General features: G+C 32.8%; 1 protein-coding gene across 1 annotated transcript in view; it reads left to right on the top strand.

The window, feature by feature from the left end:
- LOC140442111 (uncharacterized) overlaps window positions 1-26,930 on the top strand; it is a 274,067-nt gene that overhangs the window by 37,433 nt on the left and 209,704 nt on the right. Inside the window, exon 4 of the mRNA XM_072533189.1 lies at window positions 25,991-26,095. Within this exon, the coding sequence (XP_072389290.1) occupies window positions 25,991-26,095 (105 nt within the window). The remainder of the gene's footprint in view (window positions 1-25,990; window positions 26,096-26,930) is intronic.

The raw sequence follows: 26,930 nt of genomic DNA, 5'->3' as shown, positions 1-26,930 counted from the left end.
AGTTAGAAATCAAAATATAAAAAAGTTATTTTAGTGCTTGTACACACTGATGATTTGGTCAAGGAAGTATTCCTTGACTTACGGAAGGAATAACTTAGTAAACAAGTAAATTAAATGGTATAAAAATATAATGCAAAGAAAAAAATGTTTCTAAGTGTTTCTTGACTTACGGAAGAAACAACTTAGGACAGAAATATAGATAAATGAAATATGTAAATGTGAGAGTAAAATATGGAAATATTTCTACGTGTTTCTTGACTTACGGAAGAAACGACTTAGAGTGGAAAAATAAAATACTCATAATATAAAACGAGAAATGCAAAAATGAAACAGATTATAGAAATATGTCTAAGTGTGTCTTGACTTACGGAAGAATCAACTTAGCATAAAATAGAAAATGAAAGAGACAAATGTATTAACTATTTTCTTAACTTAAGGAAGAAAATATTTTAAATAAAATATCGGAAATAATAATGCAACAATGATTATGAAAATATTTCTAAGTGTTCTTTTGACTTACCGGAAAAGAACGGCTTAGACTCACAATTAAAATAATAAGTCAAATATTCAGAGAAATATTTCTAAGAGTTCTTTGATTTACCGGAAAGAACTACTTAGACAAAGTACAAATCAAAATATAAAATAGAAAAAGCAAGATAAATATTTCTAAGTGTTCTTAACTTACGGAAGAACAACTTAGACACAAAATACAAGAAAAATAAACAATCAAAATAATCAAATAAAATATCAAACAATCAGTACATGAACAAATATAGATCAATGTAATATTCTAACCTGAAAAGGTCTGAATATACAATAATGCTAAAATAAAATGGTATATAGGAAACCAGAAATAAAACAATAACTTAGTTGGAACAATAATAGCACCGACTAGGTCTAAAGTAGAAGAAGCAAGCTCGACTGACTGATGAGAGAAAATCTACCTGCTTTTATGTAAAACAAATCCTTTGTTTTACGTAGCAAAAGTGGAATTTCCCTGCATCGAATCAATTAGAAATTTGGATTTGGCCAAACTTGGAATTCCCAAGTATTTTGACCGATATCCAAATTCCTTGATGCGTCCGGCACGGCTGTCAGCTCCCGGCTGACACGCCTCCGGAGGACAATTTAGCCACCCATTATGATGTACTTCAGACACTAGGTTAAGTTAATAATGTAATGCATATACATTCGCATTCAGTTAATATTTAATTATGAGCTCTATAATAAGAGAATCATTTTAGAAATAATCTTTACAAAGTCGCTTAACGTAGGATCAGTTAAAATGTCGATTTTAAAGTTGTTCCTTTTCAATAATTTTTAAATTTAGCTTATAATTTAAAATAATTATCTTGTTTATAATTGATAAGCTTTATACAGAAACGGGAAAATCCCTTAAATACAATATTGCAGCATTGATGCGTTTGATAGATTATAAGTTTTATAGTATAATCCAACTAAACGACATTATTCCATTTCCTATAATGTATAATAATCTCGTATCTCATTAAAATCATGAAGCCTAATTGGCGTATCCATTTACGGCTTTTAATGATGGCTCATCAGATGATTTTATTTTATATTTTATCTTTCTCTGATACCCTTGTATTTAACATTTATCTGCGCAAATCCCATAATATCTAAAGATCTTTTGCACTATGTACAGTCCATCTAATTTACTTACCGTTGCACGTCATTATTATTGACACAGATCGATGTTGACATAGTTGCCAAAGTATAAAAAAATCCTAAATCCATTTTAAAACAAATAGGTCACATAATTGTATAATATTGAATCAAAGAAGCTACCATCTCTTTACAACGACTATTTAAATTCTTACGTGACATTTTTGAAATAAAACACACTAATTTTGGTCTAAAAATAACAGATTTTATTAATTAGGTAAAAATATAAAACAAGAGATATTCACTTTAAAATTCAAAATAATAAAGTACAAAAAGTGTCAACACCGCAACTGTCAAATAAGTGTTACCAATTTATACCAAAATATCACCTTCGTTCGATTACAGTTACAGTTTGTTTCGAACAAATGTTCTTTATAAAAACGCTTTATAATGAATTTATACAAATTAAATGAAACATATTGTGTATTTCTTCAAGTTAATATTAATAGAAATCTTTAAATATTATTTCTACGCGTGTATATTAAAATATGGCTAGTAGCTGCAATGCCAATGTACTCGGCAAAGTGATTTTAAAAATGAACACACCTACCGCCTAAATATTTTGTTTTAGTATCATGTGACTTCACGGGCTATGACGCGGATGACGTGTAGCAGTAAGTAAATTAGATGAAGTATAGTTTCAAATCAGTGCTTTGTTATTTAAAAAAAGACAATATGAAGTTTTTGAAACTATTTTTATAGAACCAGTACAAAGATTCCAGTATCTTGGTTGCTGGATAACAAACGATCTTGACCACGAGGTCGAAATACGTCCTCGTATAGAATAGGCTAGGTCCGTATTTCAACGAATGAAAAAATTCCTAATAAACTCTACGATATCGTTGGATATCCGATACCAATTTGTAAGAACGTTTATTTATTCCATATTGCTATACGGAGTGGAAACATGGACTCTCGGAATTACAAGTATGAGGCGTATAGAAGCCTTTGAGATGTGGGTTTTTCGAAGGATGCTGAAGATCTCTTGGACAACGCACGTGACCAACAACGAGGTGCTAAGAAGAATGGGTACTGAAAGAGAACTCCTAAATTATGTAAAAAACATAAAAACGAGTTATCTAGGACATATTTACAGAGGAGACCAATACAACTTCCTACGACTTATAATGGAAGGAAAGTGGAAGTAAGAAGAGGTCCAGGAAGAAGAAAATATTCCTTGTTGAAGAATGTAAGAGACTGGACAGGCATGGACACACATTTGATACTAAGCTATAACAGCTCAAAATAGAGAGCAATTTGCTGTAGCTATAGCCAACCTTCAGTAATGGAGAAGGTACCTTAAGAAGAAAAAAACTGTTTTTGTGTGGCCTTTTTAAGTTTAAGATATTCTATTTTATGTGTGATTATTTTCAAAAAATGTAGAAATAGTGAATATATGTATATTGTAGTGGTTTGAATTGGTCTAAAATATTTAAAGCAAAGTATCATAATATAAATTTAATTTCATCGACCAATATACTCGATTTAATAAATAAACAGAAAAATTATTTCTGTAAAAACCAAATAGGTAAGAATGAGTAATGGTTTTTCTAAGCTATGATAAAGCAAATAGATATTGATATAATAGCAAAAGTCGGTTTTGAATAAACAATTATGTCAAAGGCACAGGTATAGGAATTCTTTGAATATAAAATAGAAATCTTTTTTAAAAATGGCTCAGAATTTTGAAAGTAAGGAGAAAGCTTTTAGTAATAGATCAGGGTAGATAATAATCTTGATGTTTAGTTATATTATTATATCGAGACTTGTAAACAAAAATAAATGAATTATTCCTGAAATTGGAAATACCAAATGATATAAGGTCATGACGAGAGCGAGTTTGTTTTCTGAGAAAATATTAAATGTGATTGGTTGGGATTTTAGGTGTAAAGTGTATGATGCTGGAATCTGATTGATAAAAGTGGAAGGTAGAGGGAAACGACGCCAAGCCGATTTTACGATACCGGGGAGATTTGACTGTGTTCTGAAGTTCTGAGGAAACTGATTGTTTTGTTGCTCCATAGCCCGCAGTAAAAGTGAGCTGAGCTGCTTGCAAATAAAAATTGTACATAGTGTTTGATGTGTCTGTGGAACAAGCCAAATGAGTGGTGGCAGTTTAAAGCGGAATATACATCCTGTAGTAAGGAAAACAGGTGTAGCATATATGTAGTGCTAATCGATGAAGTGAAAATATGTTCAATTAGTAATAAAGTGTGTTCCTGTGGGATAGGTGTTTATTCAGGAGGTGTTTTGGAAAAACTGTAGCGTCGTTAGTGTGTGACAGAGACTTTGACGAGCTGAGTAGAATACAGGTGTATGAAGCATCAAAAGATACGCGCAGTAGATGGTCAGACCACAGTCGGAAGAGAAAAGGGGCCAATAGAAAAATTGTATAAATAAAAGGTCAGTCTGATATATAATCCAAAAAGGACTTTCAACCAAGTTATTATATCTTAGCGATATAATAACTAATTTGATTCTTTCAACATTTTGTTTAGCTATTCAGTTAAATTTAATTAAGGGATCTTCTTTTTAAATAAAAGTCATAATAAGTACTGATAATTTGTGCATGAACCTTAGTAAATAATAATAGTCTCCCGTTTTATACCGCTGTCGCGGCTTTGGGAGTATAGCAGGGTAGTCTGCTATATCTAGGGCCTACGGTATACAAGGAAGGTAACATGGCCAGTGCTACGCTTCAACCGTCTATTATTACCCCTGGTTTTACCCAAGGTACTCATTTTTATTCAGGCTGAGTGGACCTGGGGCCTATAGACATTTTTAAAATGTCTAGATGTTCTTGCCGGCGGTGGGATTCGAACTCCGGACCACCGGCTTGCGAGGTAAGCATCCTACCGCTTGCGCTACGCAGGCCCACCTTAGTAAATTTTTAAGTTTTATTATGCGTATTAAAGCATAGGTTATATGTTTGGTTTTTATATAAATTTATTTGATTAAATAATTTGAAGGTAATTTTTAAAAATTGTTTGATAATTTATTATCACAAATTTATTTATTTTCATTTATTTTCCCATCGTTTCCATCGTTCCCTCAAAGACAATAATATAGATACGTACATATATATATATATATATATATATATATATATATATATATATATATATATATATATATTTATATATATATATATATATATATATATATATATATATATATATATATATATATATATATCCATATAAATATTGCGAGTTCTATTCTCGAAGATACTGCATCAACTACAACTCACACAAGGATTATGGCAAAAATTTATGAGTTTGGGCTTCTAATTGGTTTCTTATCTAGCGTATTTCAGATTTGGTCCTCTGAGAATATTATGATTTCCCGAATATATAGTGATGTTTTGTTAATATAAAAATTAGCTAAGAGATAGTTGACAAAACAAACGCCTTTTTTTGAACAGGTTCCAGAATCGTAGATTTAGACGGCCTAAATAAGTTGAAAAATCGCTGGAATCGTTGTATTAAGCTAAAGTGAGACTAAAAGAATAAAATAAAAGAATTTTCTGAAAGAACATCTTTTTCATTTCAAAGGGGGTTACTTACCAAACCACCAACAATTAAATAAATATTAAATTAAATATTTTTATCATTTGTAATTAAATATTTTAAAACATGAAAATACAAGATGGAATATTTTTTTAAACTGAATTTCTAATCTAATGTGTTTTTTGTCCAAAATTCCTGTCTTGTGTAGATGTAAATCAAAATTATAATTAAGTCCTTAAAATAGTTAAATAGTGGTTAAATTAATAGTTTTTGACACAAGCATAAGAAAGCTGAACTAAATCAATAATTTTGGCCCAAGTATGAAACCTTTTGCTGCTTAACGACAAGATCTTTAACCTCCTGGGGCCTACTGTCATATATATACAACATAAAAAGCAGTGAAAAACATTTCTAGTGACGTCATCTTACGTAATTTATTCTAAACTTATCAACTAATACCAAAGAAAACTGCTTTACTTTCTTAGTGTTGGGGATCTGTATAAATAACTGTAAAATATGTTAGGTTAAAACAGTGTATATAACAAATGAAGCATGACAGATGACCTACCGTCCTCGTTCAGGACGTAAGTATTCATAAAATATTAATGTCATCATATACCTTTTATACATATTTTTATATTTATTGTGTATCTAGATGATCAATTTTTGCTACCCGATCTTTATTTTGTAAATTCATGAGGACATCTTTAAATGTGCCAAGTAATAGTTTTATATAAAAGAAGACCTTATACCTTATTTGTACCACCAGAAGAAACCTTAGAGATTCCCTCGGAGTCAGTATTATCATCCTCATCGTCACTAACACAAGAAACATGTACACCTCGTAGATCTATCAGAGTAGGTTGCAGTCGTGGTGCCAGAACAAGAGTAAAAAGTAGTGGAGGTCGCCGTAATGGTACTCCAGTACTACTACCAGGTTTAAAGGATGCCTGGACCGGTAATTTCTCTCTCCTAGAAAAACGCCTTTACTATCTAGGGTATATATAAATATGGATTGTCAGTTATGGACTCCTGAAAAAATTTTTTATTTTCAGGATATGCGGTTATCAATATATTGATGACCGCATATTGGAAACCATGAATGTAGCAACAAATAGAACATACCTTAAAAGAAAAGGAACAGAGCTGAAATTGCCAAGTAAAAAATTAAAAACATTTATTTATGTCCTATTAGTTATGAGTGCTATAGAGTTCCCGAAAATTAAAATGTGTTGGTCGAGAAAGTATGGTATCCCAATGGTCAAAAATTCTATGACGCGAACCCGATTTTTAATAATCAGAACATCTCTAAAGGTTGTTTTTGATGATAAAATCGATAATCAACAACGATTAAACAAAATTTGGAGAGTCTTACCTCTGTTCAAAAGTACATTAAATGATTGTTATGCTCAAATAAGATCTGATGATATAAGTATGGATGAAATGATAATACCTTTCACCGGTCATTTCGGAATTCGTCAATACTGCCCAGGAAAACCAAATCTTATTAGTATTAAAATCTTTGTACTTGCCAATCTTAATGGCTTATTATACGATATGATAGTATATCAGGGTGATTTAACATTCTCATAGCTTACAGCACGGCTTAGGTGAATCAGCAATTCTTAGTTTGTGTGAAAGTCTTGTTCCTAGACATCACATTTACTTTGGTCGCTATTTCACTACAATAAAACTTGCTGATGTATTACTAGAAAGAGGTTTTCACGCAACAGGTACGATTGTAAATAAGAGAGTACCTCAGAATTGTATCTTTTTTCCAGAAATACAGTTCATGAAAAATCCAAGAGGAACATCTGAAACTAAGGTTCGAGGTGATGGAAGCATTACCATAACTCGCTGGTTAGACCAGAAACTCTTTACGATTCTGTCAACATACAATGCTGCTAAACCTAGATCAATGCAGAAGATGATCAAAACGTAATAAGGAATACGAAATAGACCTGAGGTGATCAGAAACTACAATCAGTCCATGAGTAGAGTTGACCTTGTTGACAGAATGTTGGCAGTCTGTCCGACACGAGCACGTACAAAAAAGTGGACAATTCGTTTCATCAGTCACATGCTAGCTTTAGCAGTTTGCAACTCTTAGTGTCAATACAGAGCAGTATAAAAGGAAAAATATGTACCAGCGAAAAACATTCCTAAACTGAGAATATTCAAATTAGAAATGGGAGAACAAACGATTTTTTGCAAACACTCAAAGATTTCTAAAATATGAGTAATTATTGTGTTGTTTCTTTCTTATGTTTTAGTTTATTTTGGTAACAGATAGACCCATTGTCATATATGAAAGCCAGATTTTTCATTTCATATTTTTTTTTTGTCATTTTTTGCTCTAAATAACAATCAAATAAAAGGGCAATAACCCAAAATAGTTTGAAAATATTTAAAAAAATACACTGGTTCTCAGGAGGTTAATACAAGACATAAAAAAACTAAAAAAATAAATCATCTTTTGTGCAATAAAGGATTTATGTTATAGAAATCATGTTTTTGCAGGATATTCCTAAATATAATAAATTTATAATAATTAAACAAAAAAACATTTTAATACAGCTCTATTGTCTATTTGTGTTGAACATCCCATCGTTGACTTTATTACGTAAACTTTTAATTAGAAATCTCCCTGGTTACTTTTTCCGCTCATCCTAATAAAAACAATCATTCGTTTTCTAATTTATATTACAAAACATATAGCTTACTGCAATATGCGATCAAACACACTGGCGAGGAGAAATTCAAAAAAGAATTGCTTCCCTCGCTTCGGAAATTGAGGCCCGGAAATTGTTAGCAAATTGTAAGCTACAGTCTGGTTGTATTTATAAAAGCAAGATAGCAAATAATATAGAAAATAATAAATATCAAATGTGTGAGTCATTGAAGAATAGCTATATATACAGAGGGGACCAAAAGTCTGAAAACTCCAAATGATCTGTTATGTTTTTATTAACCTAATTTATTGTTTTCATTTATTATTAAAGGTTCTACACTTATAACACTTATAAGTTTATTTAAAGTCTTTATTTGCACAATATAACTAATTTATATTACACTTATAATTATATAATTTATCTACGTGCGTTACATTTTAAAAACTCGACGCGATGTTCAAATACTAACTGTCTCTTTACAACAAAATTCCTCTTTAAATATAAAATGCCGTTAGTTCCGAAATTGTTGTGATCCCCCATCGAAGAGCCCAGAAGGTCGCTAATACTGGTTTTATTTGGTCTGCTTCTGGAAATTTCAAGTCGTGGGTGACACATCAGAATTCAGGTAAACAGGTCTTTGAACTGAGCGCCGAAATAACAAGAATAAAAAAGAATTAGTCATAATATATTTATAGTTTAATACGCCATAATATTTATCGTAACAGATCTCTTAAATGGATGGTTTCAATTATAAAAAAACAGTGATTCACTATTCTGCAATAAGAAGATTAAGAGTTTGATACTTTTGTACCTTTATTAAACTCTCCACTTGAGTACCAGTTCAATAGTAAGATTGATGATGACTAGTTGTATGAATGAAAATAAATAATTTCCGTCTTGTCAATGTTTAATATTAGTCTGTTGGTACACCAGCAAATAAAGCAGTCAACAACAGTCTTCATTGTCATTTTTAATTCCTGTAGTGTACGTGCAGAGACTATTAACAAGGTTAATACTGTCGTACTAATTTATTTGTCGTGTATGGTTTTGAGCTTGATTCTTTCATTTTAACAACACTCTTCCTGTCACTTAAGAAATTTATTACCCATTCTAGAAACATCCCTCTAAAACCAACGTTATATAATTTATTGCGAATAAATGTTATGTCTAAGCAGTCAAAAGCTGGTGATAGATAAAAAATAGTCCTGCCACGTGGTTTCTATTATCTAGTTCATCATAAATACGCTCAAACAAGCTGCATGCAGCCGTGAGTGTTAACTTTTTTGATCTAAAGCCGTGTTGGTTTGGAGTTAATAAATTGTATTCTTCTATAAAATTTAACATTCTGTTGTATACAACCTTCTCTATTACTTTGGAAATTATGCTAAGGACAGATACTGGTCTATAATTTGAAATATCATGAGGGTCATTCTTTTTGAAGACTGGAATAACTTTTGCCATTTTAAATATGGATGGAAATTGGCTAGTTGTTATTAAGAGATTAACTAAATGGCTTAAAGGAATCGATAAATGATCACTTATCAGTAGTGATATCCCTAGAACATTGATAACAGACGAGATAATTTCATGACAATCGAAAGCTCTTTCCTTGGTAACAGCACGAAGCCGAAGGCTGAGTGCTGTTACCAAGCAACGATCTTGAGAAATTTGTCATGAAATTATGAGGCATTCATCAATGTCCGAGGGATATACGGCGGATAATTTTTCGAAAAAAAAAATCATAACTCAACATAACGAAACATTTTTATTAAAAGTACAGTTAGTGAAAGTCATCATCATCATTTTGGCTTTACAACCCTGTGTGGGTCCTAGCCTCCCCAAGAATTTTTCTCCAGTCGTCCCTATCCATCGCCTTCCTCCGCCAAGCACGTATTTCCATATTTCTCATGTCTTCATCGATGTTATCTAGGAATCTTGTTCTGGGTCTTCCTCTTCTTCTTTGACAAATAGGTCTATCAAGGAGCGTTTTTCTAGCTGGGTCGGTTTGCTCCATCCGCATTACATGGCCTACCCACCTCAGACGTCCTATCTTTATGTGTTTTACGATATCTGGTTCCTGGTATATCCTATAGAGTTCGAAGTTGTATCGTCTTCTCCAGACACCATTTTCATCATCGTTAGTGAAAGTACAATTATTAAAATTTAAGTTAACATTAGATTCGTTGCTGTCCGCAGCAAAATTCCATGAATATTCCCCAAATATATTTGTGACTGTAGGTTGTATTTTTGGGAATTTTTTTTTTGATTAGCGCATTTATACTTTGAACATTCTCATTGGCGAAACGTGACATTTTGAAATTTATTTGGATGAAGTTGTCAAACTCGATCGTGTTGTCATAGGGATTGAAAATTGCACTGAATGCAATTATCAGTCTAATGTTGACATGATTGGGTGAAATTGTTCCACATGACACACAATGACGAAATTTGAATGGTTGTTAGAACAGTCGAAAAATTATCAGTTTTATTATTTTTACAGATATGTTATCAATACCAGTACTAGGCTTATTTTTTAGTTGATCAATTGTATTTTTTATTTCAATTGGAGTTACGGGTAAAAAGAAAAATGTTTTGTTACACATTTTTGAGGTAGTACAAGAAGAAGGCAACGATGTGCCAAAATGAGTTTGAAGATTATATTGGTAATAATTTTATTATCATAATGTAAAATACACAAGACTTGGTAATAATTTTATTATCATAATGTAAAATAATATCAGACCTCTTCTTTTGCCTACCGGTTTCACTGTTTACTAAATTCCAAATTGTTTTTGGTATATTGTAAGATTGATTAATTAAGTCACTATGAAAGTTTTTTTTAGTATTTATTAATAGAGAATTATATTCTTTTTTTGCCCGTTTATAGGTATCTTGAGACTCGAGACTCCCTATATTTTTGCTATCCAGTGTAGATTTTTTAGTTTTTCACTAGCGTGTCTTACCTCATTTGTTACCTATGTAGCATTTGTTTTGTGTGCTTTAAACCATGTTTTATTGGACAATATAAATTTAGATTGTAATCTATAATGCTAACAAATGAATTTGTGGCACATTTAGCATTCAATACTTCATCAAAAACTGTAGAAGAAAGCCCTGCTTTAAACAACAAAATTATAATAGATATTCTTAGTTAATAAATAACTATATTTCTTTGAATGTGAACGAATTTCGAAATTTGGGATAATACATAAATTCATTCTAAGTTTAACATCATGGTATAGAACGTATGTTTACCTATACGATTTTAAAATTAGTTTTGTATAAACCCTTCTCATGGTAACCAAATAATGTAAACGTAAGTTGATATTTTAATATCTTTCTGGAATGACGTAACTTTTAAAGTAAGATCTTTTAATAATTTTTTTTGTTCATTACTAAGAAATAAAAGTATAGTTTTGTTGTAAAACTTTCTCTAAATTCTTATTTTTTTTTCTTCTTGTCCCTCTTCGAGAATAACCAGGGAGTGGTGCCCAGTAATAAATTCTACAATTGCTATATATACACAGTTGCTATATATGTTTGAAAGAACCACGCCCACCTCTCTTCGACAAAGAGCAACATGTGGCCTTGAATATAAATTTGTAAGTAATCTACGTTACAATGTTCCAAAACGAAACAAATGCGTTCTGTTAATCAGTTCTATGTACTCGTTAGACAAAGTTGATGTAATTACCAAAAAACCAGAAGTAATTCTATTCTACAATAGCACTAAGGGAGGCGTCGATATCTTCGATCAACTGTGTCATTCAAAAACCGATGCTAGGAAAACAAGAAGATGGCAACTGAGAGTTTTTTATGGAATTTTAGACGGAGATGGAGTAAACACAATGGTTTTGTACAGACTGAAACATTCTGACGAAAAAATTTCCCATTCGAAATTCATGAAGTCCTTAGCTGATGCATTACTGCAATATCATATGCAACAAAGAATGAATAATATACGGCTTCTGAAAAAGTTAAGGGAATCTATTTGTGAATATTTAGGATATCCAGCCAAAATACCCAGTGTAAATCCGCAGAAACGAAATCGTCGATGTTATTATTGTCCAAGAAGTAACTATAGGAAAGGCCGCCATATTTGTGTTTATTGTGAAAAAAATATATGTGCGAAACATCAATTTAGTATTTGTGGAGATTGTAAATAATATAAGAAAAAACTTTTCAATTCCTTTCTTGTTTTTTAATTTACATTTGACATCTTAAAAAGTATTTGTCAAATATATGTAAATGCTTTTATATTTTGACTCACTCTGTATATTAGTTTTGCCTATTGTTATCTAATAATACATTTTCTGATTAGAAATCAAATCATTTTGTAAATTTTTTGACAAATAACTTTAAAAAATATTTAAATGTCTTTTATTTTGAAAAATGTTTTCGGGTCGCCGGTTATCCCACCTTGTGAAAATCGTTCTACCAATTTCACCTTGTGGTTCTAGAATATGGATCATGTAAAAAAAGGTTTTGGTCAAAGACATTCTTTAAATTATCCTCTATTATTATCTTATTATATAATATAGTTATCTAATTATATCTTTGGTATCTTTATATATTATAATCTATATTTTCTAAATGGTAAACTTAATAGCATAACTATCGTAATGATTTCGCAAATGTAATTATTATCGCTTATCAGAAATTGCGGCATAGTTAGAGTCTGTTATATTGATATCGAACATACTCAAACTAATTAACCTCTGGGGCCCTTTGAGCTTCCTAATTATTTCCTAGTCTATCAGTAACATCCTGAAATAAACTAAGAGAATAATAGTATAGTATACAACTTACGCTTATTGTATTAACAAGAAGAGCATTAGTTCTTAAGAAAATACTTGATTGACTGTTATGTAAAATATAAAATATAAAAAAATCTTTGTTTTATTTTATGTGATCTTAATAAAAAATTCAAATAGTAATTAGAATAATCAAGAAGAAGGTCCTAATGTGGGCGACCATTTTGTCTATATCAAATATTTTTCTTTCATTCATGATGGTTATGTGAACTTGCAGATATACTTAGATTCAACATTTAATTTATTAATAATACCGAACAATTATTTATTAAAAAAAAACTTCGGAAAAATATATATTATATAAAATATAAATTTGGTGTCAATTTTAAAATTGTTCGTTGCTTTGGAGGTATGGGCCCCTAAAAAAAATCGCAATTGCAAAAATCAGCTTTTTGTAAAATCAGTAACTTGTGTGCACATGGACTATGTTCAGCTCCTGAACATAGTTCATGTGCACACAAGTTACACATAAGGCATTATATCCAAAGCTCTTCCTTTCTATCTGCTTAAAATTGCCCCACACAATACATACATCTGCATCTTGGTCGTCTATTGTGTCTTGCCCAACTTTCTCAAGGTCAACATCATCGTCAACTAGGAAAATTATTTAGATGCTGCGGAACTGCTGGTTTTGAATGCAAACTGTGTGTCTTGTATTCTCTCTTCGCATAGCTTGTATATTCTGCGATGTATAATTTTAAGAAAAAGTTTAGTGTATGGCTCATTAGACTTATTAGTCTATATTCTTTGCACTTTTTTGCTTCCTGTTTCTTTAGTAATGTAATAAATTCTGAAACTAGCCATTTTTTTCGAATACTGCTTGTATCGTAGATATTATTAAAGATTTTACATAATATTCTGAAAGATTCATTATCAAGAAGTTTAAAAAATTCAGACTGTACTCCGTCTGGTCCTGGAGCTTGTCCTTCTTTTAGTGATATTAGGGCTGCTCTTATTTATGCCACTAGTATAGGTGGTCCTGTTTCCGTAGGTATTGGGGTGGGGACTGGTTCTTCCCCTCATCAAATAAATAAATTTCGTATGTAATTTTTCCAGGTATTATCAATACTCTCTTTGTCCACGAAAACCTCTCCATTGTCATTAACAAGTTAACTTATTCTTCTGTTTTTACATTTTCCTGTAATTTCTCTGATCTTTTTATGCAGGTTGAAGTCGCCTATTTACTGTGTAGAATTTCGATTTCTTGGCATTTTTTCTCTAGTTTTTCCTATTTGGCTTCTCTGATCTTTCTCTGTATATCTCATTGAAATGTTTTATACGTAAAGTTATTGTTCTTGTTTTTCCTTTTTTATTCTATCAGTTGCAGAATCTCTGTCGCCATCCATGTCTTAATTCATACGCTCTTCGTATATATATATTTAGGGATTCTACAACATTCACTGCCTTCCCTCACTCAACCGTTTCCATCTCTCTCTGTTGTCCCATTCTCCATCGTTTAGGCCTCTCCTATTCATGGCGGCATCTACTTCGTTCTTCCAGGATTTTCGAGGTCGTCCTCTTTTCCTCCTTTCTATGGGGCTCCATTCGGTTATTCTCTTTATCCATCTGCTGTCGCTAGTTCTTCTTACATGTCCATACCACTTTAGTCTTTTTTGTTCTATATAATGTTAGTATGTCTGTTTCTATTGATGTTCTTTGCTTTATTTCGTCATTACTTCTCCTATCCATTTTTGTTACTCTGCAGCATCTTCGCAGGCATTCCATCTCTGTTGCTACTATCTTACTGCTGTTTTTCTTGTTTATGATCCAATTTTCAGCCCCATATGTCATAATACTTCGCACTTATGTTTTATAAATCTGTGTTTTTTCTTCATATTTAGGTGTCTATCCTACCATACTAAGTTAAGTTGTCGGATTGCTGGGAAACCTGGAAAAGACCCTGAACTACCGAGTAGCTACCGTCCGATATCCCTGCTATGCCATTTGTATAAATTGTATAAACGCCTCATTTTAAACCGCATCCAGGAAAAATTAGAGGCAAAACTAATCCCACAACAAGCAGGCTTCAGACCAGGTAAATCATGCACAGGCTAAGTGCTGAACTTCACAGAATACAGGAGGGATTTGAGCAGAAAGAGATAGTGGGAGTAGCCTTGATAGACCTCACAGCGGCCTATGATACGATAAACCATAGAACCTTGCCAACTAAGATCTATAACACTATGCTTGATTATGACCTGGTAAATATCATTAGATCACTGTTGTGTAATAGACGTTTCTACGTTTTGCTAAATGGAAAGAAGAGCAGATGGAGAAACTAAAAAAATGGCCTACCTCAAGGAAGCGTTCTGGCGCCGTCCTTATTCAACATCTACACCAACGACAAACCAATTCACCCTCAGACTGAAAGTTTTGTCTACGCTGATGACCTTGGTATAGCCGAAAACACTCACACAAGTAGAGTCGACAATGGAAGAGGCTTTAAACATGATGTCAACTTACTACAAACAAAACTCATTAAAGCCAAACCCTACTAAAACCCAAGTATATGCATTCCATCTCAACAACCAACTGGTGCATGAAAAACTGAATGTTTCTTGGGAGGGACAACGCTTGAAACATACTGATAGGCCCAAATATCTTGGAGTAGTACTAGACCGGTCACTAACGTATAAATTCCACTGTCAGAGCACAAGACAAAAGGTTTCTACGAGAAACAACCTTCTCCGGTAACTTGTAGGGAGCAAGTGGGGTGCAAACCCCCAGGTCTTGAAGACAACAGCTGAGTCCTTATGTTTCTCAACAGGGGAATATGCTTGTCTCGTCTGGGGTAGATCTAGACACGCCCAACAAGTCACCACGGCGTTAAATGAAACATGTAGAATAATTACCGGTTGTATGAAGCCTACCCCCCTACCCCTACTGTACCGGCTAGCTGGATTCGCATCACCAGACGACCGTAGATGCGCCTCACAATATGTGGAGAAGTTCAGACAAACTTTCGATGAAAGGCACCAATTATACGGATTTGACGAACCGCCAGGAATCAGCCGACTTAAATCAAGGAAAAGGTTTATGAGAAATGTCAGCGTCGAACCACCCGAACTGTTCCTCCTACATCCAGAACGACCTAATGGAATGAACCTGGACTGGAGAACCTGGCGGACACTCAATCGCATACGCACAGGTGTTGCCCCTGTAAAACAGAACCTCATTAAATGGAGCATCAAGACAGACAGCGACGCATTTTGTGAATGTGGGGAAATACAGAACGTGGAGCACCTGAGAGTATGCAAACTTTGCCCATCACAGTGCACCCTTGATGATTTATGGCTCGCAAATACAAAGGGTGTAGACGTAACCCGATATTGGACAGAAAAACTGTAGTCGGATCCTGACACGAAAAAGAGTAAGTCGGATTGCTGTTCTTGTTTGTCGTAATCTTTGTGTAATTTCTTCCTCTGCTGTTGCCTTTTTCGTGATAATAAACCCCAAGTATTTGAATTTATCCTTTCCTTTGATTGTTACGTTGCCATCAATCTGTAGATCTTCTATGTCTTCTTCACTTGTAGATAGGTATTTTCTTCTTGTAGTTTCTTCATCATATAGCTGAGGTCGTCTTTGTCGTGTGCAATTAGTACTTGATCACCTTCTTCGTTCTTTATAAAATTGTCTTTAATGTCATCTATCGTTCTATTAAGGGATTCTATTTTATCTTCTGTGCTTTCCGTTGTATTATCGATTTTTTTTTTAAATTTACTGTTTATTGTTTTGCTGACTATTTCTTTTACTTCACTATATTTTTTTCCGCGTGTTTTCTTTACCTGGGTTCTATACACGCCCACTAAAGGATTGTGGTCAGATAGACTATCATCGTCTGGGTAGGTTTTAGCACTGTTGAACCTATTGCGATATCTTTTGTTAAGTGTGTAGTCTATTTGGTTTCTTATAATAACGTCTTCTCCGTTGTCTCTACGTGATTTCAACGTGTAAAGAGTCTAGGTAGTAGTATGTAAAATGTGTTTAGCACAATTAAGTAATGTTCAGCTGCAAAGATACTCATTGTTTCTCCTTCTTGATTTCTCTCTCCTAATCCATAAGAACCAATATGTTGCCCTTCTTTTCCGTTACCTATTTTAGCATTGAAATCTCCCATGACTATAAGGAGTTCATGTCTCGGTATATCTCCTATAAGGTTGCTTATTTGTTTGTAAAATTCTGATATTTTCTCATCACTGTGGTCTGCTATGGATGCATAGACTTGTATAATGTTAGTGTTCATCGGTGACGTATTTATTTGTAACAACAGGATTCTATCGTTCACTGGTATAAAGTTGTTGACATGTTTGGCTAAACTTTTATGTGTGATAATTCCGACTTCATTTTTAGTATTTAATAAATAACATAAAGTGGCTTTAAATTAAAAAATATTTAATATCTCTATTTATTATTAGACTTCCGCGATATTAACTTACGTCTAAGCTTTGAGTATAAATATCCAGCAATAAAATGCAAAAACTCGTTTCTTGAAGATCTGTATTTAGTGGCACATTATTAGGAACTCGTTCTTATATGCAAGTGCGCTCTTAAACTGTTCATATTGTAGAATAGCGTCATCTTCAGATGTGCGCTATGCCGTGAATGGATATTAGAGTGTATGTGGAGCAACGGCGTCTCATGAGCAGCATTAAAAGCAACGCTTCGAGGATACTGAAAATTGTAAAAGATTGGATGAAGCGCCGACAGTAATATATGCTGTAAATATATAAAATGTAATATTTCCATATTAATTAAAAAAACAGCCTGCAACCAAATTAGACTATTTAAAATAAATTGAACATTTTGTTGTCTAAAATCATTATTATTTCGTAAAATGATAGAGAACAATTATTACAACTTTCTTCTTTGACCATTACTGTTAATATGGATGCAATAATAAAAACTGGATTTGAGAAAGTAAATCACCAAATAACTTTTCAACCAAGCACTGAGTCAAAGGGAAAAGCTTTAGTGGTGGCAAATCATGTTAAGAATGTGGAAGAATTAAGAAAAAATGGACAAAGCTATGTAATACAAGCAAGTGTAATTAGACAAACTTCAGTCACCTCTGAGCCATATGATTTTTGGGTTAAAGTAAACTCTAAGTGAGTGTTACGAAACTAAAATTTACACTTAAAAGTGAACTTTTATTTATTATTTATTTCAAACTGACTTTAAAATCGGGCGCAAGAATAATGCATAATTTAGGTTATGTTACATTTGCTTTTTTATGATATAAATCCACTTTTTTCTTTGTAGTAATTTGTGCTTGGAAGTTGGAAACGAATAAAACGTAAATTGACAATTTTTTGTTGTATTTTTACAATTTATAACACAGCATTTACTAAATCCCATTTTCTTCAGTGACAGAAGGTGTAAATAAACAAACGAATAAATATGAAATATGACAATTTGACAATTGACAATATGAATTTATGAAATCTAGGAAATGTGCAGTAAAAAATGTAAGATTTCTCCGCTACTCGCGCACGATCGTTTCTCGTATCACATCCAAGTATTTCCACGTCGCCAATAGCTAATTGTGTAGCCTGGGCTCGCCTCCTCAACACCCTACCACCGACGTTCCGCATTCTGTCACGTCTTGCGTCGGCTCCAGGCGTGATATAGCGATCCCCAGGCAGCAAGTATTCCTGCTACCGTCTGGGTACGGGTGCTACGAATACCCAGAGATCATTCTTCATTCGCAGGGGGCCGCGCCTAAAAGAAAAGTATTTATTTTAAATAAAATAGTTTAACGACTTGTACCTCACAGAACAGGAATTCCCATTGTTCTACATTTTTTTTACACCACCTAACAGCAATCATCAAATGAAAGTTTAAACGAAAAAACCGATAAAGATAAACCATCCTGATATAGACCAACCTCAACAGTTTATCCAAGCTCATGACTTAGTGAAATAGTTGGGTCTGTCGCAGGATGCTGCGCAAATTTAGGATCACAACTAAAAGATAAAAATTTTGTTGCTCCAGGAACTACGTTTTCGTGGTATAGACATCTTGAAAAAAAGTTCGCAGAATATTTCTCTTAATAGGATTAACTAATGTATTTTAATAGTATTCTCCAGGCAGTTATAAAACTGGAAGGTGACAATTACAATTCCACATCATAGCTGTTATTTACTGATTCTTCTAAAAACATTTTGAAGTCTTGTTGCACAATGGTAATACTTATGCCTCGATGCCTGTTTCTTACTTCGTGCATCTTAAAGATATGTAAGAGAATCTTAAGCTGTTACAAAATAAAATAAAGTATAGCGAATATTGTTGTTAACTCTGTAGAGACCTCAAAATAATATCCATGCTTTTTGAACAGTAGTCTGGATTCACAAAGTCTCAATGTTTTTTGAGCAAGTGGGACAGTCGAGCAAGAAAATTAAATTATGGTAAAAAATAATGGCCGCTTAGAAAAACACTTATACCGGGACAAAAAAATGTGCAGCGTGACCCAAAATTAGTTATTTTGCCTTCCCTCGCATACAGTTATGATTGATAAAGCAATTTGTCAAAGCTTCAAATGAACATGACGACTGTTTTAGCTTTTTTAAAGCTAAACTAAAGAAGGAATTTTTGTAGGCTTTCAAATTCAAACCTTAAAATCAGACAAATTGTTCCAGAATACAATAACCTAGGATAAATCTAGGCAAGCCTATCCAATTCGGCTTCAAGATGTGGTCCCTTAATAGTAAAGATGGATATTTAGTAAATTTTGACCTTTACCAAGGGAAATGACCATCTTTCAATGAGCGGTATGAACATTTATTAGTGGCTACTCCACTAATATCCATGATTAAAGATATACCTCTTTCCGAATATCCCAGTCATTTTTTTGTTAACAACCTGTTTACAAGTATTACGTTGTTTAATTTTTTGCGTGAAAAAGGATATCACATCACAGGTACATTTCATAAAGATCGTATTCCACATACATGTCCCCTTGTCTTGAAAAAATCCATGAAATACTGGGACGAGGTTCTTATACTTCATCTATTGATAAAGACCATGGGGTTATTTTTGTAAAATGGAAAGGCAACAGTGTAGTAGCTAAAGCATCTACAAGTTTTGATGTCAATCCGCTTCGTTGCGTAAAGATATAGTAAAAAGGAACAAAAATACATCAACATATCTAGACCGGACTTAATTGGGAAGTATAATAACTTCCTGGGAAAAACAGATTCAATGGACCAAAATATATCATGTTATAGAATTGGTATCCGATTCCTAAAATAGTGGTGGTGTATATTTAGCTTTCTCGTAAATGCAGCAATTAATAATGCCTGAATATTATATAAAAAAAGACATACCGCAGATAGCTTTTTGACGAAATATAGCCCAGTATTATCTCCAAAAACTTCAAAACCCACCAAAAGGAGCCGGAAGACCAGCTTCGACTAAATTTAGTAACTCCAATAACAGAATTTCAGATCATCTTAGATATCATGGTCAAGATTATTTGTTAGTGATGTTCCAAATAATAAAAGAAGACGATGTGCTGATGACAATTGTTCTTCAAGTACAAGAACAATGTGTGCAAAATGTGATACAGGCTTATGTTTGGACTGTAATTACATATTTAAAAAAAAATTATGGAGAAATTTAGTTTTTAGTATATTATGTCAAATTTGTTCACAGTAGTGGCTAGCGTTACATATTATGTAACACCGTTTTTTGACTTCAATTCAAAAAAAATTTTTATTATACCGGAAAATTTATTATATTTAAGTTATTTAACAAGTCATTTTATTTCATTCTACTGAAAACTTTTTAAGAAAAACAATAAACTAAATCCAAATTCAACAGTTATTAAAAAAAATAAATATTTATTATGTCTAAAAACTAAAAAGTTTTTAATAAAGTAACTTCGATTCGACGGGTATTAGCTAATATTAGCTAAGAAAAACTTTTTTAAGCAGCAGTCTGGTCCCCCTATTAAATTGAAATACAAAAAAGAAGAATATAAAAGAAAGGCTCATTAAAAGGTTTTAATTAGCTGCAGAAATAATGACGAAAACTTGTTCCTAAGTTTCTTTTTAATAAATGCCTAAGAGTTTAAGTTTTAACTTTTCAATTTCAGAACTTTTCATAGAGAGTCTAAAATGCAATTTTTATCCAGTTTCAATTATTGAGCTTTTTTAATAACCTTGTATAACTTTACTGCAATAAAGAAGTGTAAAGTTAACAAAAGATATTGTTAATAGTAATATTAGAACGACCGGAGCGGTCATTTGGTCGTAACACGACATTTGTTAATTTATATCTTTTTATATCGACGAAATAAGTACAAAAATGGTAATTTATATGGATAAATTTTTAATGCATAGCGGAATATAAATATTCCCATCATCGCTCTTAATGGCTTGATTAAGCTTGAGTATACAGTTTAATTTAATTGCTATCGACATTCCACTCCATCTTCCCTCACTAGAGGTCGCTATGAGCATACTGTGGTAATTAGTTTTCCTATAATTGCCATACTAGTCGGTGCGTTTTGATTTGTATTGAGTCTTCTTACAAGTCTCTCTGATGACGGGTAGACTCAGAAACACGTGTTAGAGAATGGTGAGATTCTTAAATTAAATCGAAACGCATCCATCTACGCATATTCATTTTATATTTTTTTATTCATTGAAGATGATGCGCTAATACTTATTGACTGTTATTAAATATTTATATACTTACCTATATAATACCTAGAATGACCATCAGTGGTCATTTGGTGGCTATTGAATTTGTCGGTGTCTTTAAACACCTCTTGTAATTAATATCGCATCCGATGACAAGAAAAGGTTTAACCTTTATAAATTTGAGCAGGGTGCACGTGCAACCTAGTCATTAATCTCGTAAATAAATGCCAAAATATTTTTTTTATTATTTAATTCTTCTTGGCTATTTGTCAAATACATACATAATAGCAAAAAAAGTGTGGAAACACGGTCATTTCTCTGCAACCAGTAAATATATCGTTGGCTTACTGCAAAAATTCGTCCATATTTGGTCATTTTTCGGGTTTGTTCATAGAGAGTATTAGAAAGAAAGAAATTATCAAAGAAATTATACAACCATCTCGTTTTGCAACTTAAACCTACAACTTCTTTCCTTAAGTTCCGTAAATTGATGAAAGCCTATCTATATGAAAGACCTTTTTATTCAGTGGAAGAGTTTCTCAACGAATAATAAGGAAAGTACAGTTCATTTAAGTAACAAAGTATTTTTTATATATATTTGGGTATCACATTCAGCAGCTTAAACTTATTTGTAAACTAGGTCTTAAAGTTTTATTATGCAATTTGCAATATAGTGAAATTTTGCAATGTATTGTATATTTTATTATCTTTTATTTTGTGATATTGACGATTTATGTCATTTTAGTAAATTTTAATTGTTATTGTTATTTTTTTTACTTTTTGTAAGCTTTGTCCATAAAATTTTACAATTTTCAGCGACAATAAAGCATATTTTTATTCTTAAATCTTAAAAGACCTCCTATAAACAGATCAACGGTTTCTAAAATTTTTAATAAATTTATTGGAACCGTAATATACAGTATCGCCCAAAATCTGGTAGACCAAGAACTGCAACTAATGAAGATAAGACTGTCGAATTGTAGATGTCCTTATAGGTGTTTAAAAAAATCCTAAAACATCTACGTATGAACTATCTAGAAATTATAGCATCAGCAGGAAGACAGTACAAAACATTTTACACAAAAATAAGTTGATTGAAACGGAGCATGAAACAGAAGATGATTTTGATCGGAGATTGGAGTTTTCTAAAATGATTTTAGAAAAAATTGATAAACAAAACGATTACTTAGATTTCCTTTGTAGTTATTGATGAAGCGATATTCTGCTTGAACGATACTGTTAACAGACACAATTGCTGATACTAGTCAGATTCCAATCCACACTGGATGGATGAGACTTACACACAACATCCACAAAAAGTAATGTGTGGACTGGTTTAGAAAAAACCATTTGATTGGTCCGTTTATATTGATGGCGCACATACCGATGTTAAATATCTTGATCATATCCAGCATCAAATTATTCCTGAAATAATCAATTTATTTTCAAATATGACAGTGTGGTTTTAACAGGATGGAGGATCCTTAACTGCTGATAAGTACATGAGAGAAATTTTGGAGATGCATGTTGTTCATTACGCCCCATTTATTGGTAATGACTTTGCTTAAATACATGATAATGCACGCCCACACGTCGCAAGAATCGTTACGAGTACCTTCAAGAGGTAAATTTACAAGTTTTGAACTGGCCAGTGCGCAGCCCGGACTTATCCAATAGTACATGTTTGGGACCATCTTTGGTGGGATCTGGTAATGTGACGCTAATCTTCAGGATCTGCAATGGTTGTTAACCGTAGAATGAGATAATATCGATCAAGAATACCTAAGAAGATTAATTGAAAGTATGCCACAACGTTGTCTAGATGTTATAAGAGCTAGAGGAGGCAATCTTCTTAACATGCCATACACCAAAGTGCGTAGGCGACTATCTCATTACTAGAATTCTGTTCTTGGCGGCGTGACACAGCTCGCCTGTATTGTGTATTCCTGTCCATTCTTTAATATTTCTTAACCAGGATAATTGTTTGCGGCCGGCTCCTCTCCTACCTTCGATCTTCCCTTGTAGGATTAACTGTGGTATTTCATATTTTGCTCCTCTCAATATGTGCCCAAGGTAACCAATCTTGCGTTTTTTAATTAATTTAAAGAGTTCTCTTTCCACGCCGGCTCTCTTAAAGACGTCATCGTTTCGAACTCTATCCACCCAAGGTATGCGCATCATTCTTCTTAATGACCACATTTCAAATGCTTCAAGTTTGTTGATAGATGTTTTTTTTCAAAGTCCACGTTTCCATGCCATAAAGCAAGATGGACCATATGTAGCACTTGACCATTCTGTAGCGTATTTCGAAATGTAGGTTTTGATTACATAGGAGCGGTCTGAATTTCACAAAAGCTTGTCTTGCCATTTGTTTTCGGGTTTTTATCTCCTGTTGTGGATCCGATTGGTCATTGATTGTGGTGCCAAGGTATTTAAAAGTTTTCACGCGTTTTATGCGATCGTCACCTATGCATATTATCGGGTTTTCTGGAGGGTTTCTGCTAATGACCATATATTTCGTCCGCTGTGTCGTCCGCATAGCGTAGGTTGGTATGGTTCACCTTAATGCCTAATTCCGTGTCTTCTAATGCTTCCGCAAATATATTTTCAACACATAAATTAAAAAGCATCGGAGAGAGTATGCAGCCTTGGCGGACACCTTTCCGGATTTCAAATTCATCCGTATATTGGTCTTGATGAATCCTCACCTTTGCCATTTGGTTCCAGTATAGATTCTGAATAATTCTGATCTCCTTCTGGTCAATGTTGGCCCTATGTAGTAGTTCTATCATGATATCATGTTTAACATTGTCAAATGCCTTCTCCTAGTCGATGAAGGTGAGGTAGACATCTTTTCGTTGATCTAAACAGTTTTGTATTAAAGTGTTCAAACATAGAATTGCCTCTCTTGTTCCTAGTCCTCCCTTAAAACCGAATTGTGTTGACCCGCTAAGTTCTTCTAGTATCTTGTACATTCTTGAGTGTAATATCCTAACGAAGAGTTTCAGCAAGTGACTCATTAAACTGATTAAGCGGTGTTCATTGCATTTTGTGGCATTAGCTGTTTTTGGGATCATCACAAAGGATGACTGCAGCCATTCTCGCGGAATGTAACCAGTATCATAAATTGTATTGAACAGCTTTACCAAGATTTCGATATTCTCCTCGTCTAGTAGTTTTATTGCTTCTATATTAATTTCATCTGGACCTGTTGCTTTATGCATCTTTGTGGTTCTAACTGCATATTTTATTTCACTTCGCATTATTGATGGCTCTGATAAGTTTTCGGAAGGAAGTTTGCGCGTTGGTTGTGTTGGTCTTTCGTCATTAAAAAGTCTTTCTGCGTATTCTTTCCACGCCATTGCTATCTCCTCTTCTGACTCTATGTATTCGTTTCTGTCGTTGCGTATTCTTGTTCTGTGGTGGCTTTTGTGTATATTCGATATTTCTTTGATCTTCTTATGTAGTCCAAAACTATCTCCTTTTTCCTGCAATTGTTCTATTTCGTTGCACCTTTCCACCATCCAACGTTCTTTTGCTTTCTTAATTTTCTGGCGAATTTCTTTGTGTATCTGTTTGTATTTGTCTTGATTACGTTGTTGTTTATGTTGCCTTCGCTTTTCCATTAGATCCATAATTTTGTCCGTCATCCATTCGTTATGCTTTCTCTTCCTGATCTGTGTTTTAACTTCCCTGTTTACTGCCAGAATCGTTCCTTTAATATCATTGACCATCTCTTCGATATCATCATTTTGTTCTATTATTCGCATTCTTTCATTAATTTGATTTGCATAACCCTTCTTCAGATTTTCGTCTCTCATCAGTTCTCTTGTATTTATAGGCGTGCTGGTGTTTGTATTTGTTTTCTTAATTTTTGCTAGTTTTAACTTCACATCTGCTATTAGCGGATTATGATCGGATGCAATATCAGCACCTGGATATGCTGTGATTCTTTTGATAGCGTTACGAAATCTTCTGTTTATTAAATACTACGTTTTAATAAACAGAAGAGGAGGCAATACGTCTTATTAAATTATTATTACTTTAGATTTTTATTTATTTTTTTTTTTTCAAAACATGGTCTAACCTTTTTTGGAGATAGATGCATGTCTAACTTTCTTATTTTGTTTATAATAAAAAGTAATGTAAAATAAACAAAAATGGACCTGCAACTACCTCCAAAACAAAATTATACGCTTTTTTCGAAAATAAAAAAAAAATACGGGTCTATAAAAAAAGCACTGAATTATATTTTTTAATCGCATAAAAAGTAAAAATATAAGAAACTTGATTTAATTTGTATAGATGTCAAAGAATATGTTTAACTCCCCCAAAACCCCTCCGTTTTAAAGGTGTTGCGCCCAATTTTTGAATTTGCTAAAGCTCATTTAATTTAGAACATAACATTATAACCTCAACTATTGCTAGCTAAAATTGCCCATCACATAGAACAATTAAATAAATTGAATATTGGGGGTGAGGGCATTTTGAATGTCTTAACGGGGAGTACCCTTTCAAACTTCCTGTAATCTTTTGTAATATCTTTATTAATTTTCTTTTTAGTTATTTAATTAACATAATAAATGGTGTATATAATATATTTTAAATTTTATATTAACATTGTAATTAAATGCACATCAGGTAACGGTTAGTATTTTAATTTTCAGAGTGCAGCAAATGTAGAAGTGCCTGCCCGTCTGATAGTCGCTTCGAAACTCAGTGTAAATGTTTTGACAGAGATAAAGTCAATACATCCACCAATTCACTAGGAGGTAAGTAAAGTATTATTGTAATTTCGCACAGACCGTAGATAACGATTAAGGAACTTTGAATTGTTTATTTAAGGGTATTGACTCTATAGTTTTGTTTAAGTAAACGTTAGTAATGAGAACAAATCGGCAACAGTTTATTAGTTTATAAGTATTATTTGATTTAGCTAACAGCTGTTGAAAGTTCTATGACAATACAGACTATTCTCAGAAGACATATTATCGTCCGTGTACTGTGGAAACCAAATAAGGGCCGGAATGCCTAAATCGAGAAAACCGTTTTGGAAGCACAGTTTTTATCTGCATTCAAGCAGACAGCTTATTATTTATATTTAACTTTTTATTGAAAGATGCATTCGTCGGCTTGCTGCCAAAACCCGACAAGAATCAATTTAATTATTTTGAGATAATCGCATTTAAAGGCTTTAGATAAGGATATCGACATTTAATATAAAACTAGGATTTTTTTTTGGTATTTTTTATTTTTCCAAAATGTTTCTAAGAATCAGATAATAATACCTAAAAACAATACTTTAATATGGTTTTGATTAAAAAAATTAATTAAACAGTTATAGTTTTAGCAAATTGTAAGTTGTTGTGTTTTACCAGTAGCAAAATTGAGAATTGGATAAGTTGTCCAACGAAATAATTGACTCTGTTAGTTGTTGATAAACAAATAGAATAATCGTCATCATCTGAACTGTCTTGTACATCTGGTTCCGGTATTCTTTCTGTTATGCCAGGTAATATTGATAATCCCTGAAACAAACCATGATACTCTTCCGGTATGGTAAGATTCTTGCACAGTTTCAGAAGATCTTTCTTTTTCGCCGCGCTT

The sequence above is a fragment of the Diabrotica undecimpunctata genome, chromosome 5 (assembly GCF_040954645.1).
Source record: "Diabrotica undecimpunctata isolate CICGRU chromosome 5, icDiaUnde3, whole genome shotgun sequence".
Taxonomy (NCBI): Eukaryota; Metazoa; Arthropoda; class Insecta; order Coleoptera; family Chrysomelidae; genus Diabrotica; species Diabrotica undecimpunctata.
This window is presented reverse-complemented; position numbering and strand designations above follow the sequence as displayed.